The 18,488-nt window shown below is 46.0% G+C and overlaps 1 protein-coding gene across 4 annotated transcripts in view; it reads right to left on the minus strand.

Annotated features, from left to right (window-relative positions):
* Nucleotides 1-41: 41 nt before the first annotated feature.
* Nucleotides 42-18,488, minus strand: part of DDX27 (DEAD (Asp-Glu-Ala-Asp) box polypeptide 27) — a 25,507-nt gene continuing 7,060 nt past the window's right edge. For 2 of the 4 annotated variants that reach the window (XM_008581848.1, XM_008581847.1), the window contains exons 5-21: nt 17,934-17,977; nt 17,725-17,811; nt 16,083-16,188; nt 11,922-12,095; nt 11,099-11,249; nt 8,894-8,993; nt 8,597-8,738; nt 7,568-7,721; nt 6,401-6,482; nt 6,126-6,303; nt 4,686-4,792; nt 4,403-4,505; nt 2,801-2,895; nt 2,595-2,718; nt 2,110-2,197; nt 1,286-1,360; nt 989-1,162 (exon numbers count right to left, since the gene is read on the minus strand). In XM_008581848.1, the coding sequence (XP_008580070.1) occupies nt 1,144-1,162; nt 1,286-1,360; nt 2,110-2,197; nt 2,595-2,718; nt 2,801-2,895; nt 4,403-4,505; nt 4,686-4,792; nt 6,126-6,303; nt 6,401-6,482; nt 7,568-7,721; nt 8,597-8,738; nt 8,894-8,993; nt 11,099-11,249; nt 11,922-12,095; nt 16,083-16,188; nt 17,725-17,811; nt 17,934-17,977 (1,829 nt within the window). In that variant the 3' untranslated portion in view covers nt 989-1,143. Of the gene's footprint in view, nt 833-988; nt 1,163-1,285; nt 1,361-2,109; nt 2,198-2,594; nt 2,719-2,800; nt 2,896-4,402; nt 4,506-4,685; nt 4,793-6,125; nt 6,304-6,400; nt 6,483-7,567; nt 7,722-8,596; nt 8,739-8,893; nt 8,994-11,098; nt 11,250-11,921; nt 12,096-16,082; nt 16,189-17,724; nt 17,812-17,933; nt 17,978-18,488 lie in introns of those variants that run through there. The other 2 variants (XR_551161.1, XR_551160.1) reach the window with 2 other exon arrangements.

Raw genomic sequence — 18,488 nt, forward strand, 5'->3', positions numbered from 1 at the left:
GCATTAATCCATTCATGAGGGATCCACCCCCATGACTCAATCAGTTTCCAACACTGCCACATTTGGGATCAAATTTCCATGAATTCTGGGAGGACAATACATCCAAACTCCATCACAAGGGTACCACCATTTTCTTGATTGGAACTTCTGTTGGTGACTCTTAGGTACAGCCTGAATAAAGAGCTTTGAACACACCCTTTAGTGTCCAGGGTGTGTGCTACAGGGTAACTATTATAATTTTTAAGCTGGGGAAGGGGGATGTCTGTGTACTCCCTGGAATTATATATGACATGAACTACGAAAAAGTTTTCCCAAGGGGTAACCTCACAGCTTTCAGGTAATTCTCAAATTTCTGACCTGTGATTCAGAAAAGGATGATAACCACCACTCTACAGGGTAAAAGCTGGTTTCTGCAATGAGGTGCTAATTTATGGTGTCGGGGCTCCTTTTGTCCTCTTTCAGCTTCCATTTCTCCAGCAGCACTTCCACAGTATAGCAGTAAGAGTCAGGGCATGGGTTCAAGTAGACACTGGCTTCAAAAATCTGGATTCCCGGGTATGTAACTCTGGAAAGTCAGGCTTTCCAAGCCTCTTTATCAGCAAAATGGAGATCATAGGGGTGCAGTGAGTTGAGTTAGTCACTGCTCAGCACACAGAATGTCTGGCACGTGGTTGGTGCTCAATAATAGCTTTTACTTCTAGGACATCAACAGAAGACAACTTCTAGTGAGAATTTCCTAACTCCACACCTAGCTCCACAACAAGCACGAAGATTATGCATTCCAAGAGTATGGGGCAGTGCCAAGCTAGTAGATAGTGGGTAGACTTTGCCACTGAGGGAAGAGATAGATATACCATTAGATTGATTTCTTCCCTCCTCCCCAAAAATACTTCTTCCCTTTGGTATATTCATTATATGAAAGCTAACCAGCAAGAAAGGAAGACTGGCTGATTATTGACGGAAATACTTAAGATATAGCTACATACTACCACTGCCAACTTTTTTTTTTTTTTTTAATGCACAAATGACACAGACTTTTCGAGAAATTTTTTACAAATGCAGAAAAGACACACCAAGCCAGGATGACTTCCCACAGGGAAGGGAGTTAAGGGTTGCCCCATGAACTTCTCCAGGTTGCCACAGTTACTTCCTCCTCTTGTATCTATTAAGAAAATAAGCAGAGTTAAGAACAGAAAGAGGAATGAGAAGTTCCTTTACCATGAAAGGCTTCTTCTCCAATACCAAACAGTAATAACCTCTGGCCTTCCAAAACTACAAACATCACCTGGATTTAGATTTAAAGTTTCCTCCTCGTCTCTGGTGGGGCAAGCCCAACTTTTTCCTTTCTTCAAAGGAAGGGCTGTGAGAGACAAGATGAGATGTTGAAACAGGCAAGCTGCTGGACAGATGGGTACTGCTGCAGCCCCCTCCCCCCACCCCCCCAAGCTCCCACAGAAGCAGTCACATCCCTGGGATGCATCATTTTCAGGCCTAGGTTCTAAGCCTCTACGTGTGCCCACCTAATAATATGTTTCTGGAAGTCAGGGCCCAGCTTTATTTTTATTTTATTTTTGACAGCTGGCCAGTACTGGCATCTGAACTCATGACCTCGGTGTTACAAGGCTACACTTTAACCAACTGAACTAACCGGCCAGCCAGGGCCCAGCTTTAAAACAAGGTTGGAAGAGGTCCTTCCTTCTCCTGTATATAATAAAACTACTTTGGGAAGCTTTCTCTGTTCCCACCCCAGCCCTGGGCTGGGGAAAGTGGGGCTAGACAACACATTCCCAAGAGCAAGGCAGGATTATTTGAGGTTCTACAGGACTGACCCTGACACTATTTCTGAACCCCAAAACGTGCCATTTCACCTCCAAATAAGAGGACTTTAACACTGTAAAAGAGCAGCAGGATCTTAACACCTCCCTCCTCCTGTTCTCACCCTGGGATCCACAGATAGGCAGGCAGGGGATGGGGTAGGGGGCAGACAGGTGCCCTTGAACTTATGTATTATAAAGCTATGGATACGTGAGAATTAGGAGTGGGAAAGGAAGGAGAGATTCATAGCTTCCATCAGAACACCAAGGGCTCCATGACGACTTAAAACCTTACCCAGCTCGATACTGTTTCAGGGCCTTCTTGCTCGTGTTGGTGAGTTCTTCATCAAATACAGATTTCTTCCCCTGCTTTTGCTTCTTGGCTGTGCACAGAGAGAATGGGTTAGAATAGTCCTCTTTGACCCAAACTCCTAAATCCTCTTAAGCTCAAGGTAATGATTCCAAGTTCAGTAGATGCTCTGGCACGCAAAGACTGTCTTTACTTCATTCTACCCTCACCAGCTTCTCTACAAAGCAGTTGGTAAGGACTTAGGCTCCTGAGTCAGAAAGACTGGAGTTGGAATCCTAGCTCTCCCCACCAACCACTGGGTCACTCCACCCATCGGAGCCAATGAAGGGACAGCTGTACACATTGGTACGTACTAATTACTGAAAAAATGTGGACTGTTCTCATCATCACTCAAATTTTCTCCCTGACCATAAGCCCAGATTTCAGGGAGAACCCTCCTGCAAGCTCCTAGGGGCTCCCCATCCACCTACCAGGGCCTCTCGCTGGTTCCTCCTCAGGCATTGCTCGGGCTCGCTTGGCTCTGCGATTCCTCTTGGCCAGTCGCTCAGCAAACATCTGCGCCTTGAGGATTTCAAACTGAGACCTTTCCTCTGCCTAGAGAGAAGAGGGAGGTGAGAGTGCGGAAAAAACCAGGCCACTCTGACCCACCCCCAAATGCCAAAGGGAGGAGACTCACCGTCATCTCCCCCTTTTTCTTGGCATCCTTCATGAACTTCTTCCTTTTCTTCTTTCCTCTTAAGGCCAAGTCAAATTCCTGCAGAGCCTTGGCAACTGGGATGAGAAGGGAGCATGAGATTACAGGGACGATTTTACAGCTTTTTAAAAACTTACAATAAGAAGGGCACATATTTTAAATTGGTACATAACAACATAAAGTGGAAAGCAGCAATCACTTCGTCTTCTGGTGACTACCTCCATCTCACTAAACACGCTTATTCAACTAGTCTTGATTAATCCATTTAAGACATTCATTATCCATCAACCTCTTGTCATGAAAAATGAGGATTTAGTTTACTTATACTACCCCCACACCTTCCCACCAATATGAGGGTAGTTCAAAAAGCTCATGGAAAAATAAAAGATAATATAATTTTCCCATGAACTTTCTGAAGAACCCTCATATAGTTATAACTCTACTTGCTTAATGGTAAAAGGGCATACGTACAAGGTTATTTACTACGTTGCTTGTTATAATGGCAACAGATTGGAAACAACTGTAAAGTCCCTCAGCAGGGGACTAGTTAATAAATTATGACCTACCCAAATAATGGAAGATCATGCAGCCATTAAAAAAGATAATAAAGGGGCCGGCCCGGTGGCGCACTGGATAGTGCGCCGCTTGGGAAGCGCGGTGGCGCTCCCGCCCGAGGGTTCGGATCCCACGTGCAGACCGGTTCCCGCTCACTGGCTGAGCGGGGCACGGGAGCAACACCGAGGGTTGCGATCCCGTTGCTGGTCCCCGGTCCGGTACGGGGGCAACACTGAGGGTTGCGATCCGTTGCTGGACACGGAAAAAAGACAAAAGACAAAAAAAAAAAAAAAGATAATAAAGCAGCTATACATGTGCCTATATAAAGTGATCTCCAAACTACAAAATTAAGTGAAAAAAGCAATGTAGAGAACAATGTGAATTCATTAGTGTTTTGTTTTCTTCTCTTTTAAAAGGGAAGAGGAAAAATGAATATACAGCTTTTTTTTTTTTTTTTTAAAGATGACCGGTAAGGGGACAACACTTGACTTGGTGTTGTCAGCACCACGCTCAGGCAGTGAGCGAACCGGCCATCCCTATATGGGATCCGAACCCGTGGCCTTGGTGTTATCAGCACCGCACTCTCCCGAGTGAGCCACAGGCCAGCCCGAATATATAGCTTTTTAAAAAAATTTTGTATTGTGGTAAAATATATATAACATAAAATGCCATTTTACCCATTCCTAAGTGTACAGTGGCATTGATTATATTCACGATGTTGCACAATCATCACCATCTGTTTCCAAAACTCCTAACAGGGAAGGCAACACATTATCATCATCCCAAACACAAGCTCTGTAACCACTAAGCAGTAACTGCCCCTCCTCCCCTCCCCAGCCCTAGGTCATGTCTGGATTATTTCACTCAGCATAGGGTTTTCAAAGTTCCTCCTTACAGCTTCAAAGAACACTGGCATCCAAGGACCCACTTGAGTCCCTGTTTTCAGTTCTTTGTGGGACATACCTAGGAGTGGATTTGCTGGGACCTATGGTAGTCCTATGCTTAGCTTTTTGAGAAACCCTGCCTTACTTTTTTCCTTCTTCCTCTCTTCTTTGGTCTGGAACCAGCTCCTCTCAGGCTCTTGGTCCCGGGCCTCCTTCCCCTTCTCCAGGAGCCGCTTTGCTGTGTTGATCTGAGGGGACAGCAAAAGACTGCCTGCTGTGACACCTGTATCTGCCAATAACTGACACGGCAGCTGCAGGAAGCCACTGCCTGCAAACACCCTGGGCTCTGATGCCACACGAACGTTTCTGAAGGGCAGAATTGCAGGACGTGCCACTTGCGGACTGAGAGACCCTCCTCACTGCCTCACCTGCGCTTCCGACTGCTGCATCTCCTTTTCCTCTGCCTCTAGCTGCAGAACGGCATACACGTCTTTCTCCATTTTCTCGATTTTGTCCCGGAATTTGAGGATAACATCTTGAGAGGAGAGAATAAAAAGGATTTACAAATAAGGGTGAACATTAACACTATGAAAATAAGGTAGCTGATGAAAATAATGTAGCTGTGTATTTACTGACATAGAAAATTGTGTTTTTTAATGTGTCACTTCTCTACTTAGCAACAGCAGCCTCTGGAGGCAAAGGCTTCCTGCTGCTGCTGGAATCACTTCCAAACTCCAAAGAGTGGCCCCTGCCTACCTCTCCATTCTATGTCTCCCTGGCTCACATGCCCTGGGCCCCAGACCTGCCTTCTCTTTTACTCACACACCAACCTCATTCCCGCCTCAGAGCCTTTACCTTTGTTCTCTCAGCTGGGCACACTCTGGCCCAGATCACTCATGGCCACCTCAATCTTACCATCCAGGACTCGGCTCAAATGCCAGCTGATCACAGGCCTTTCCTGAACAGCTTTTCTAAAGTAGGCACCTCTCCTCCTGTCATTCTTGATCACATCTACTATTAGTTTATTTACTGTCTCTTTCCCATCAGAATTGTTAGCTGTTTCGCTCCCTGCTGTATACCCAGCACCTAGAACAGAATAAATAACACCAGGCACACAGCAGCTCTCAATAACTGATTCAACAATTTGCTGACTGAATGAAAATGAAAAAGAAAAAAAGAGAGACACCTATGAATGGAAAAAAGGTCTGAAAGGATATGTACCTAAATGCTAACTATGCTGAGCTCTTTGACATAGAATTGCATTGTTATGCATTTTATTTACCAATTTCCAACAATGAATACCTATTATTTTTGTAACTTAAAGAAAATAATTTTACGCTGGCTGGTTAGCTCAGCTGGATAGAGCACAGCCTTATAACACCAAGGTCACAGGTTTGGATCCCTGTACTAGCCAGTTGCAAAAAATAATAATAATAATTTTATCAGATCCCTGTACCAGCCAGCCTCAAAAAGAAAAAAAAAATTTAAAGAGGATGTACTATATATGATACCTACAGATTAGATATCCAAAAAGAATGAGTGCTGATCTCTTCCCCACCTTTTGCCCCCCACCAACAGGAAGTGGGCAGAGGTTAGTGAGAAGAGACCTTTTCTTCCCAATTTCCCATAGGAAAATACCTATGAGTGGGGCACTGCCTTTACAATTCTACCATTATCTCTTTTACACACAGGAAAACTGAAGCTCAGTGAGGGGAGGTGAGACCTGCCCAGGTCACTCAGTAAGGAAATGGCAGAGCTGGGATTCATATCTGGCTCCTGATTGCAAGACCCCTGCTCTCAGCCATCACACTCTGCCCCTGCCCTGCTCACCAGAACCTTCCTGCACTGCTACAGCAGTGACTCCTCACCTTGGGGGAGTATCCGAGCCTTCACAGGGGCCTTGGCGGCCTTCACGATCTCCTTCAGCATTTTCCGCTCCTCTTCTCCCACCAGAGAGACCGAGCGCCCAGCCCTGCCGGCACGCGCTGTTCGCCCCACCCGGTGGACGTAATGCTTGATAGTATTGGGCATCGTGAAGTTGATGACCTGGAAGGTCAAAACTGAGCATTGTTCAGACTGGGTTGGGCTGTGAGGAGGCAAAAACACTCCCACCACAAGTTCAAGAAAGATAAGGCCTGCTCACCGTTTTGACCCCCTCAATGTCAAGACCACGGGCTGCCACATCTGTGGCCACGAGGATGTCAATCTGTTCATCCTTAAAGCGCCTAAAAATAGTTACAAACAGAGATGTTCATTCAGAAACTACCCCAATAATGCTCCACAGGAGCCTGAACTAGCAGAGAACATAGCAGTTCATTAAAGTCACCACAAATCCTTTTGGAGTCAAGCAGCAAGTTACAGATTATCACAGTAGGGACAGATTCTAAATGCCAGCCCACCTGATATGTGCAACAACCCATTATGTAGAGTAAATGTAGTTTTGTGTATACTATCTTAATTCCTATACATATTAAAGTTTGGAAACCACTGAGCTAGACTACAGGACAGAGCATAGGTTAATGTGTTCAAATCAGCCTTTCTTTAAGGAACACCTCTCAGCATCCTCTAATGAACAGGGACAGGTGGAGACCTCCAGCCTATCAGCTTTACTCAATTCTGTGAGAATTTAACAAGAAATCACAAGGAAAAGCACGCAGCACAGCATCTGGCAAAGTAGATGCTCAAGAAATGGCTGCTGGCTTTGATTCCAACTCTTGTTCAATCAGATGCAGGTATGTCTACTGCTCTGGGAAAGCTGCAGAGAACAGACCACGTGCCATCTTTCTAAGTCAGAAGTCCCTGCTGCAGCCACACTTAAGAGACCGGGTCCTGGGGATGAGCATCCTGGGTCCTAGGAGTCATCTTCCATGAGACTATAACATCAGAGTTCTAAGTGCACCTAAGACATGACCTTACAGTGGTTAGATTAAGATTTTTATTTTTATTTTTTTTTCCTTTTTGTCTTTTTTCGTGTCCGGCAACGGATCGCAACCCTCAGTGTCGCGCCCGCACCGGACCGGGACCGGCCACGGGATCGCAACCCTCGGTGTCGCTCCCGCACCGCGCTCAGCCAGTGAGCGGCCGGTCCGTATGTGGGATCCGAACCCTCGGCGGGAGCGCCGCCACACTTCCCAAGCGGCGCACTGTAGCAGTGCGCCACCGGGCCGGCCCATAGATTAAGATTTTTAAAGCAGGAATTGTGCTGTGTCCCCTGCTATTGCTCTAACATAGCCTTTTAGGTCCTATTTTTCCCTCTATCTGACCTGCCCAAGAAGGGTGGGTGGGAGCCTGAGCCCCACTCGCACGTTACCGGAGGGCCTCCAGCCGCTGCGTCTGGGACAGGTTGCCATGCAGCTCGCCCACCTGCAGCCCCATGAGCCCCAGGAGGATGTGCATGCGGTGCGCCTGTTTCTTGGTCTGGGTGAACAGCATCACGTGGTCGGTAAAGGTTCTCGTCAACAGAGCTGGCAGAGAGGAAAGAGTGAACTGGAAGCCATTTCGAGGCTCTTACTCAACCTGTGCCCCTCCTCACCTGCGAAGCACGTCTGTGTGCCTGGCACTGGGGGAGACTGGCACCATCCCTGCCCTGTGGAGCTCACATTCCAGGGCAGAGACAGAGAAGCCAATTCGCGAGGGTAACAAATGTCATGACAGAGAGTGAAGGGAGGATAAGGGAGGCAGTTTTAGGGCTGGCCTCTCTGAAGAGGTGACATTAGGTTGAATGACAAGGCAGATCATCCATGAGAAGATTCGGGGGAAGAATCCAGGCAAAAGAAAGAACAAACGTAAAGGCCACAAGCAGGTGAGTGTGGCTGGAGCCATGAGCAAGCCTCCACGGCTGAGGACACAGGGCAGACAAGGGCCAGGTCCTGTAGGACTCACTAGGGAGTCTTGAATTTTGGCATGAGATAATGGGAGCCACACAAGGTGTCAAATAAGGAAGTAACAAGAGCGAGTGTTCTTTTATAAGCAATCATCTTAATGACCTGCAGCGTGAGGAATGAGTGACAAAGGGCCCAGCAGAAGCAGGAAGAGCAAGTGAGAGGCTGTGGCAATACTCCAGGCAGCAGACAGCAGCAGTCTCACTAGTGGGCCAGGGTGGCAGTTGGTGCAAAGTGGTTGGGAGTTCAGTGCGACATAAAGAGGACTCAGTGGCAGGAGAGAGGTGAGGCGATAAAGAAAAGGGAGGAAGGTCAGATGGAAAAGTTATGCAGAGGATGATGGCAGGGCCACACGCTGAGCTAGGGAGGCCTGGAGGGAGGAGGCGCGCTTCAGTGTAGACACCCATGAGCCCAAGGGAGTCAACCACCCCTCTGCCCAGTCCCGCCTAGGTTTCCACCTGCCACGATGGCTTCCCGGTCTCCTTCCCGATTGGGCCGGATCCGTATGAATTCCTGCCGCAAGAAGGGAGCCACGTCCGTGTTGCTGTTCACAAATATGCGGACGGGATTCTTCAAGGAGACAGAAGCCAGGTCTTTCACCTGCCAAGCACAGAACTGGGTTTGCTCAGCTCTCTGTGAGGAGATGGGGAAGGAGGTGGCAGTGCTCCTCCTGGGCAACCCCCTTTGAGCGTGGCCGGGATCCTCTGCATGGCCCCTTCCAAGGACAGGCACCATGGAGAAGCCCCTCAGCCCACCTCGTCCGTCATGGTGGCCGAGAAGAGCATCGTCTGGCGGTGGTGGGAACACATTCGAATGATCTCCTTCATCTGCTCCTCAAAGTACTCGTCCAGCATCCTGGCGAGCAGGGAGAGCAAGCATATGGCAGAAATGGGTGAGTGCTCTTCCGTCACAGTGAGGACAGGGAAGAGCACACAGGCCAATGTTTTGTTGTCAGCAGTTGTTTTGAGGATTGACTGATTGATTGATTGAGTATGATTATTATTGTCATTTTACCCATTCACTAAGATTCACTAGGAATGATCATTTTACCACATTTGCCCTTTCTTTTTTGCTCGCTGAACTATTTGCAAGTCAGGTGCAGATGTCATTATACTTTACCCCCAAATATGTCAGCCCACATCTCCGAAGGACAGCGACCTTCTCCTACATAACCACAACGACATCATCACACCCAAGACATTTAAGTGTTTGAATAATGTCTAAAGTACAGCCCACATTCAAACGTCCTCCACTATCCCCAAATGTCATTTTGTAGCTTTTATTTTAGTCCAAGAATGCAAGTTCCTGAGTTGCAATTGGCTGTCATGTCTCTTGTCTCTCTTAATCGAGAACAGTCTCCTTGCCCCTTTTTACACTCTAAATTTGTCTAATTGCTTCCTGGTGACTGGATTCAGATAAATCATTGCTGGCACAATGCTGTTAGGTTTGGCTGTACCCTATGCTCTCACTCCAGCAGGAGACACTGATGGTCAGTCTCTTCCAGAACCACTGATGTGAGTTTGGGCATCTGGTTATGGTGGTATCTGCCAGATTTCTCCACTGTAAAGGAACCTTTTTCTCTTTGAAGATAATAATAATCTGTGAGATTACTCTGACTCCAGTTTTTACAACTGACCCAATCCTTTCCAGCATCTCTCCCCCAGCACAGGCTCCAGTCTAGGATCTGGGATTGCCCTGAGCTGTCGCATTGTCTTAGTCTCCATAATCTGAAATGTTTCCTCAGCCTTTCTTGGTCTTTTGAGACATTTTTGAAGAATACAGTTTCCCTGCCCTTTAAAACATAAATCAGGTCATGTCCCCTTGGCTTACAATGATCTCCTTTACTTCCTTTAGGCCTCAGGAATGGTTCATTTGCTCTGGGGGAGTCAGTCAAGTGGTTATTAAACAAATACTTATTGAGCACCTGCTAGAGATTAGACATGTCTCTGGGCACAGGGAATACAGCAACATCCCCTTCATGAATGTTGCATTCTAGGGGGAAAGGAGGGACAAGTATACTATGAGAACACTCAAGTGATAATGTAGTAGGTCAGAGAGTCACAGGACCTCACAGAACAAAAGCAGGAAGGGAGGAGCGAGGCAGGGCAGGAACCATCACAGAGTGGTCAGCACAGGCCCCTCCAATGAAGTGGCAACTGCACCTGAAACCAGAAGGAGTAAAGGAGAGTGTTCCCAGCTGAGGGACAGCAAGTGCAGAAGCCCCAAGTGGGGTGTGCTATGTGGTGTGAACATGAGAGCAGGCGCTAAGAATTCCAGCCTGAACAGCAGAAGGACAGAGTTGCCAGCCACTGAGACAGGGAGGAGATGGGGAGGACCACATGAGATCAGAAGCTTCAAAAGTAAACCTTAGCAGGCTCTGGAGTGATTGTGACCTCTCTCCACTGCCCCACTTCCATCATCAAGTCCAGTTCATTGAGAGTTCATTCACAGAGGAAAGAGGTGCACAGATGGGACCCGTATGAGAAAAAGGAAGAGAGAGAGGGAGAAAAGAGGAGGACTAAGGGAGGGCAGGAGGGAGGGAGTCTCCATCCAAGTCACAGAGGCTGCTGGAGCCTCACTGAGCACTGGCACTTTCCCACCTCACTTCTTGGATCCTCAGCACCAGGAGGTGGTTACTATTCTTATCCTCTATTTACAAATAAGAAAAGGTTTTACTCTGAGAACCTAAATAACATCTCCAAATTTCAGTTGGGAAGTGGCAGAGCCCACATTTGACCTAACTTACCTCTTGACCATCACATTACAAAAAAGAGAAAGAAGGCAAGCACGAAAATCCGGGCCAAGGATGGACAGACGCCCAAGTGTGGGCAGCTGAAGTAGTATCACACACCAGTGGTGAAGGCCGAGAGCCACGTAGAATAATGCTGGGTGGCAGGTCCACATCCGGGGGTAAGGCCCTTGGGACCCCAAGTGCCCGGGGCCCTCCATTTGAGGTGTACCTGTCAGCCTCATCGAGTATGAGCACTTCGATGCTATTCAGGTGGAAGGAAGGGCAGTTGTGGAGGTGATCAATGAGCCGACCTGGGGTGGCAATGAGGATGTCAGGCGCTGCCCGAAGAACTGCTTCCTGAGACTTCACATCCAGGCCACCTGCAAAGAGGACAACTCCACCAGGTGGCCGGTTTAGTCACTCACCCTTGACTATTCAGTCATTCACTACTGACTGAACACCTGTCACCTACCAGGTCTCATCCCAAATGCAGAGGAAACAGCAGAGAACAAGACTGATGAAGGCCCCGCCCACATGGCTTTTACAATACATTGGGAGAGAGACTATTTCATTACAGTTGTGCTAAGTGCAAAAGTCAAAAAAGGTGATGACACAAAGGCACTTCAGAATAGAATGACTGAAAAATCCAAGGACTGAGAGAAGCAGCTATGAAAATTGATGGTGTCTGTACCTGAGGACAAACATCACCTGTGACTTCCAATTGCATAAGGAGAGTAAAAGGCAGGTTAGCTAACATTATCATATACCCATCAGAAAAAATTTTGCTCAAAATAATGTTTGATTCATTACTTACACTAAGCAGAAATTATATACTAAACTTGTTCAATAGCAAGAAAATTGTTTTCAAAGTCTCAATCAAATCTTCCCCTCTCCCTACTATCTACTATGAAAATGTCATCCCGTTTTTAAGGGGATTCAATCAACATATAAAGGCCTTTCTTGGCACCCATCATCCACAGACAGTGGGGCACATCCATCGTCCACCATGCCAAGGTCTCTCAGGGGCTGGCAGTCCTCAGCCAGAAACTCACCCACAGCCAGGCAGGTGGTGATATTGCAGAACTGGGCTAGCTGCTTGGTGACAGAGTGTACCTGGATGCCCAGCTCTCGGGTAGGGACCAGCACCAGCACGCGGGTCACTGGAGCCTGGCGGGGTTTGTAGATCAGCCGCTCCAGGACGGGCAGGGCAAAAGCAGCAGTTTTACCTAGGGGGAGGGAAGGGCAGAGGAAAAGCAATGAGAAAAGGTCCAATTCCTTCCAGGTTCAGGTTTTCACCTGAGCACAGAAAACCTACATTTCTGGTGACATGAAGCAACTTATTTTCCCCAGAACTTTTTTTCTGATTTCAAACCACACGGTCAATGTAAAAATATCTGGGAAAAACAAAAAAAAAGCATGACAACAGTAAAAATCATCCATGATTCAGCCAACTAGAGATAAATATTATTTTATTTTATTTATTTATTTTTTTGGTCCTTTTTATGACCGGTAAGGGAATCACAACCCTTGGCTTGGTGTCACCCGCACCGCGCTCAGCCAGTGAGCGCACCGGCCATCCCTATATAGGATTTGAACCCGCGGCGCCTATATAGGATCCAAACCCGCGGTGGGAGCACCGCTGCGCTCCCAGTGCCGCACTCTCCCGAGTGTGCCACGGGGTTGGCCCGAGATAAATATTATTAACATAATGGTATCTATATTACCAATTTTTTTTATGAACAGAAATATTCAAAAACTTTTAATGTGATAACACTACAGATTCTGTTTTGTAACTTCTCTTTTTTTTAAAATTTATATTCATTTTTGTGGGGTACAGTGTGTTGTTTCAATACATGCATATACTGCACAATGATTCACTTAAGGTAAATAGCATAGTTTTGTAACCATTAGTACACCACTTGTAACTTCTCTTTTCAAAAATTTAAAAGGAACAAACCGCTTGATACAGCCAATGACTTAGATGGATCTCAAGGGAATCGTGCTGAGTGAAAACTGCCAATCTCAGAAAGGATACGTACTTTATGACTCTACTTCCATAACTTTCTTGAAAATAACATGACAAAATTATAAAAATAGAGAACATATTAGTGGTTGTCATGGGAAGTGGCTGTGGCTACAAAAGGTAGCGGAAGTGATCTGTATGGAGGAACTGTTGTGTGTCTTGGCTGCAGTGGTTGTCATAGGGATGACACTTGTGATAAAACTGCATAAAACTAAACACACACAAATGAGTTTGTGTAAATCTGAATCAAGTTGATAGATTTCATATAAATTTTCTGCTTATGATATTATACTGTAGTTATGCAAAATGTTACACTGGGTAAATAGGGTGTTTTTTTGAAGTTCTTACAACAAGCAAATGGAGGGGACACACTTGGGTGGGAGGGGGGAGAGGGAGGAGGGAGGGAGGTTTCAGTGATGGGACATAATAATCAACTACATTGTATATTGACAAAAAAAAAAAAAAAAAATTTAAGAATAGGCTGGTTAGCTCAGTAGAGCATGGTGCTGATAACAGCAAAGTCCAGGGTTCAATCCTTGTACTAGCTAGCTGCCAAAACCAAAAGAAAACAAAACAAAAAAACCTTAAGACTATATATTCCTTCCCCTCCCCTTTTTTCTGGTGTTGGTCAGTTTGGGGATTTGAACACTTGACCTTGGTGTTATAACACCATGCTCTAACCAACTGAGCTATTTCCCCTTTTTTAAAGTACTCTTTACTTTTTCTAAATGGTTGCATGATATTCTAGTACTTGACTATTTCTACTATATAATTAACTGATTCCTATGGTTAGACATTTAGGCTGTTTTTCACTAATATACAAAATAGTAACAGACATCCCTTTTATAAAATCTTTCCTTCTAGGAAGGGCCTATTATAGCAGGGCCAGGAAGCCTTGGTCACAGAGATACCCTGATAAGGTTAAATGAAGATGATCTTCACCAGACCCTTTGAAACCTGTGACCCATTACTAGACTGGATCTCCTCTCATACACTGTTTATTTAAAGAAAATAATAAATCCTTTATTAGATTGAATAAGCTCTGCAGTCTGGTTAACACTGGTATCAATGCCATCTGGTATCAATGCCAGTTTCCTGATTTTGATATGGTCCTGCAGTTATGTGGAATGTCACCATTGGGTGAATTAAAGAGACTCTATACACTATTTTTGAAACTTCCTATTGATCTATGATCATTTCAAAATAAAAACATTAAAAATAAAAAGATCCTTTATCCTCTGAATTGCATTAGTATATCTTTCTTGTGTTGTTATATTTAAACATTTAAAATATATCACCATGTGATCACATGTGTACATGCATATATAAAAATTCATCAAGCTGTACACTTAGGATTTGGGGGCTTTACTGTATATAAGTTAAACTTCATTTAAAAAGCAATAAATAGGGTTGGCCGGTTAGCTCAGTTAGTTAGAGCATGGTGTTGACACCACCAAGGTCAAGGGTTTGGATCCCCATACCAGCCAACCACCAAAAAAAAATAAAAGCAATAAATACAAAGTAACAAAAATAAAATCCACTACAACACACATACAAAAGAGTGCTCTGCCAGCTCTGCCACTGCACTATGTTCTGAGAGAAAGACATCCAAGACATCCCATTAAATAAAAAAAGCCTGGGCCGGCCCGGTGGTGCACTGGAGAGTGCGCCACTTGGGAGCGCAGCGGCGCTCCCGCCGAGGGTTCGGATCCCATGTGGAGACTGGTTCCCGCTCACTGGCTGAGCGCGGTGCGGGCACAACACCGAGGGTTACGATCCCGTTACCGGTCAGTAAAAAAAACAAAAGGGAAAAAAAATAAAAATAAAAATAAAAAATAAAAAAAGCCTTGCATGGGACCATGTACTTTTTGCCACCTTTTGTATAAAAGGAGGGGGATATCTATGTGTTTATTTGCATTTGTATCGAAAAGTATTTTAACTGCATTTGCAAAAACTCTGGAGGATACCAAAGACACTGACAGAAGTGACTGGGATGAGGAGGTGGGAATTGGGCAGATGGGAGAGTTTTTTTTTACTGTACAACTTTCAAACGGTAGTTCCTAAAGTCCTGGTTTTGTCACTTGCTCAAAATACGGATGCGAGTTAGGCCTTCTTGACCTCTGAAAAGCCCTGCTTACATCTTCATTTCTTTAGCATAAATTAGTATAAATACAATAATTGAATAATTCTTATTAACACTTTTAAGAGTTAGGCTATGTCCTGCCAAACTGCCTCCAAATAGATGAACCATTTAACTTCTTGCCAGCAGCATGTAAATGAGCAAAGTGTGGCAATCCTTGCTCTTCCACAGAAATGGAAAGAGGCAGAGGCCCAACAAAATATTTATTTATTTTTTGGCAGCTGGCTGGTAGGGGGATCCAAACCCTTGACCTTGGTGTTATCAGCATTACGCTCTAACTAACTGAGCAACCAGCCAGCCTGACACATTGTCTTTAGAATGCAGCGTGGCACACACTGGCTATGTGGCTTAGGAGAAGGGACTAAGTACTTCAAAGAGTGACCCAGGTGGTGCTGACCACACACACTGCTGTCATTTATCACTTGTGACTTGAGGAGACAGAGCTGAGGATCTTTCACCCATCCCGTTCAGGTTCACGTGAAAGCCAATTCCTGGACTCTGCAGGAACAGGCCAAGTCATCTGATGGTATGTTCCTCTGAGCTGTGTATTTGCAGTAGACAGCATTGTCGTTTTGCCTTCATCACAGCATTTTAAAGACTAGACTGTTCAATCTGTCCCTCCCCCAACAACTTGCAGCTTTAGGGAGCCAAGACAGAGAGGCCTGGTTTCCCCTGTTCCCTTCTGCTCAGATCTCCCAGCCTATGGGATTGGCAGTCAGGCTGTGCTGACTCCTCCTCAGTCTTTCTCCCCAAGAGAGGACCTTCCCTATCTCCCCAGTTCCCTCCAGCTACAGCCACAGGGAACCAGGGCAGGAACAGACTAATTCTATAAAATGCTGCCATGAAGACAAAATGGAATCTGGTCAACTTAAAGTTACCTCAAGTCTTCAAGAGCCATTAAAACCACAAATCCAATATGAATTTCTGTAAACTTTTTAAACAGTTCCAAAAACCAAGCATATTTAGTAAACTGGCCTTTTGGTAAGTCAACCAAGAGCCTAGTTCTGGGTTAAACATTCTTCCACCCACCCAAGTCTCTATCCTTTTTACCTGTCCCAGTGGCTGCACAGGCACAGATGTCCTTCCCCAAGAGTCCCACAGGTATGCACGCCTTCTGGATTGGGGTGGGCTGCTTGAAGCCCATGGCTGTAATGGCCTGAAGAGAAAACACAGGGTTAGATGGGGCAGGGGGCAGGAGTCTCAGCACGAAACAAACAGGGCAGGTTTCCAGACATGTGGTGACTGCATCAATTCTTCCCCATCATTCATTCCATATTTATCCAGTATCTACTATCAGGGGTCTTCAAAAAGTTCAGGTTTCCAGACATGTGGTGACTGCATCAATTCTTCCCCATCATTCATTCCATATTTATCCAGTGTCTACTATCAGGGGTCTTCAAAAAGTTCAGGTGTTGGGAAAACAGAATAGTTTGGTCAGGGCCCTCGCCTTGGGTCCAGTTGGGTGTGGTTCAGCATCCTTTGTAAGCAAATTGTGTGTGTGTGTGTGTGTGTGTGTGTGTGTGTGTGTGTGTGTGTGGTTAGTGCGCATGTGCGCCACTGTATCTTTTTAGGTTTGTTGCTATTCTTGTGTTCTTCAGAGAGAGAAAGAGAAGAGAGAAGAGAGAGAGAGAGGTAGAGAGGGGAGAGAGAGAGATAGCGAGAAAGAGAGAGAGAAAGAAGAAAGTTTTAGTGAAGCAGGCAGGCATCAGCCTCGGGCATCCACCCTACACAGCCATGCTTTCCAAACTATGGCTTCAGGGACCTTTTTGGCTGGTTACCTAGCTCACAGACCTGTGTAAAGGGGTCTGGTGACCCAGCCTGGCATGTGAAGAGTTGGTGGCTCAGTTTGTGAACAGGCTTGAGGGGCCTGTGGGCTCCAGACCCAGCCTTAGCTTGACAATCAGCCCAGTTGGTGCAGGATTACCAGCAAGTAAAAGAGCCCAACAACTAGCATGGTCATGTGGCTAGACAATTGGCGCTGTGAGGATTCCAGACCTTAGCCTTGGCCCACATCATAGAAAGATTTGTATTACCTTTTAATTCTATTTTTCCATGAACTTTTTGAAGTACCCTCATATGTGTGAGGCACTGTTCTAGCTGAGGATACAGCAGTAAACAAAAGAAATGAAAACCCTGCCCTCAGGAATCTTACAATCTGATAGAAAGAAACAGACCAAAAGACAAACACATGTCATATGGAGAAAAACACAGCAGTCAAGGGGGCTGGGGAAGGGGGGTGTTGCAATTCACAGGGGGCTGACAGGGAAAGTCTCATTGAGCAAGGAATACTGGATTGAACCCCGAAGGAGATGAGGGAGCACCCCTGGAGATTTCTGGAAGAGGCTTCCAGACAGAGGGAACAGAAGGTGCAAAGGACCTGAGGAAGAGAATGCAGGATCTGTTTGAGGGCAAGGCCAGGGTGGCCAGGGCAGCATGAGGGCTAGAGACGCCATCACAGGGGACCAGAGGGGCAGAGCCTTGTATGTCAATGCAAGGACTTCAGTTTTTATGCCAAGTGAAACTGGGAGCCACTGGAGGGCTTGGAGAAGAGAAGGGACATGATGGAACTTATTGTGTAAGAGGGTTCTCTGGCAGCCGTTTGGACAACAGAGTTGAGGGAGGCAGAGTGGGAAGCAGGGCTCCAGTCAGGGGCTACTGCAATAATCCTATGGTTGCCAAAAGAAGTCACTACCTTCAACAGAGGGCGCGAAAGGTTCATGTCCTGGAATGAGAGGTTTTCATCATACTGAGATGCATCTTCAAAAAATCCTCCTGCTTCCTACACCAGAAAATCAAAAAAGAATGAGAATTTAGCCAAAAGGGCCCAAGAAAACCAAATAACCTTAAAATCCCTTCAGGTGGCCAAATGAGCTGTGCACTGGCTTCTAAGTCCATGCTCACCTGTCCTCTCTTCTTCTTCTTCTTCTCCTTTACCTTGAGTGTATCTGTGGAGAAAATACAGCCAATCACCGTGATACAGGAGGTGCTCAGTTTTCCTGCGCTTGGGTTTCAGGACATGCCTCTGGATTTCCAGCTACACCCTGAGGTCTCAGACCCTCTCCTCTGAGCTCTCCCCTGGCAGAAAGTAACTGTTGCCAGTTAGACCTATTTTTAGCACCAACGCAGGGCGGGGGGTGTATGAAACAGCATGGCTGGCTTATGCAATCCAGTGGCTGGGCATGCTCAATAGAGAGCACGGTACATTCTGGGGCATACAACTGGGAACCACCCCCTTAACTGAATATTCACTAGGTAGAAAAACTATAAAAGCTGAATCCCATCCAAAGGCAGGGCTGTTGCTGCTCACTTTCCTAGTGGTGCCAGCACTTTGCTGGCTGAGGTGTGTACTTTACTTTGAATCTAACTTACTTTCTTTTTTTTTTTCTTTTTGTCTTTTTTTCCGTGACCGGCAACGGATCGCAACCCTCAGTGTCGCGCCCGTACCGGACCGGGACC

Source organism: Galeopterus variegatus, unplaced genomic scaffold (assembly GCF_000696425.1).
Source record: "Galeopterus variegatus unplaced genomic scaffold, G_variegatus-3.0.2 Scaffold2473, whole genome shotgun sequence".
Lineage (NCBI taxonomy): Eukaryota > Metazoa > Chordata > Mammalia > Dermoptera > Cynocephalidae > Galeopterus > Galeopterus variegatus.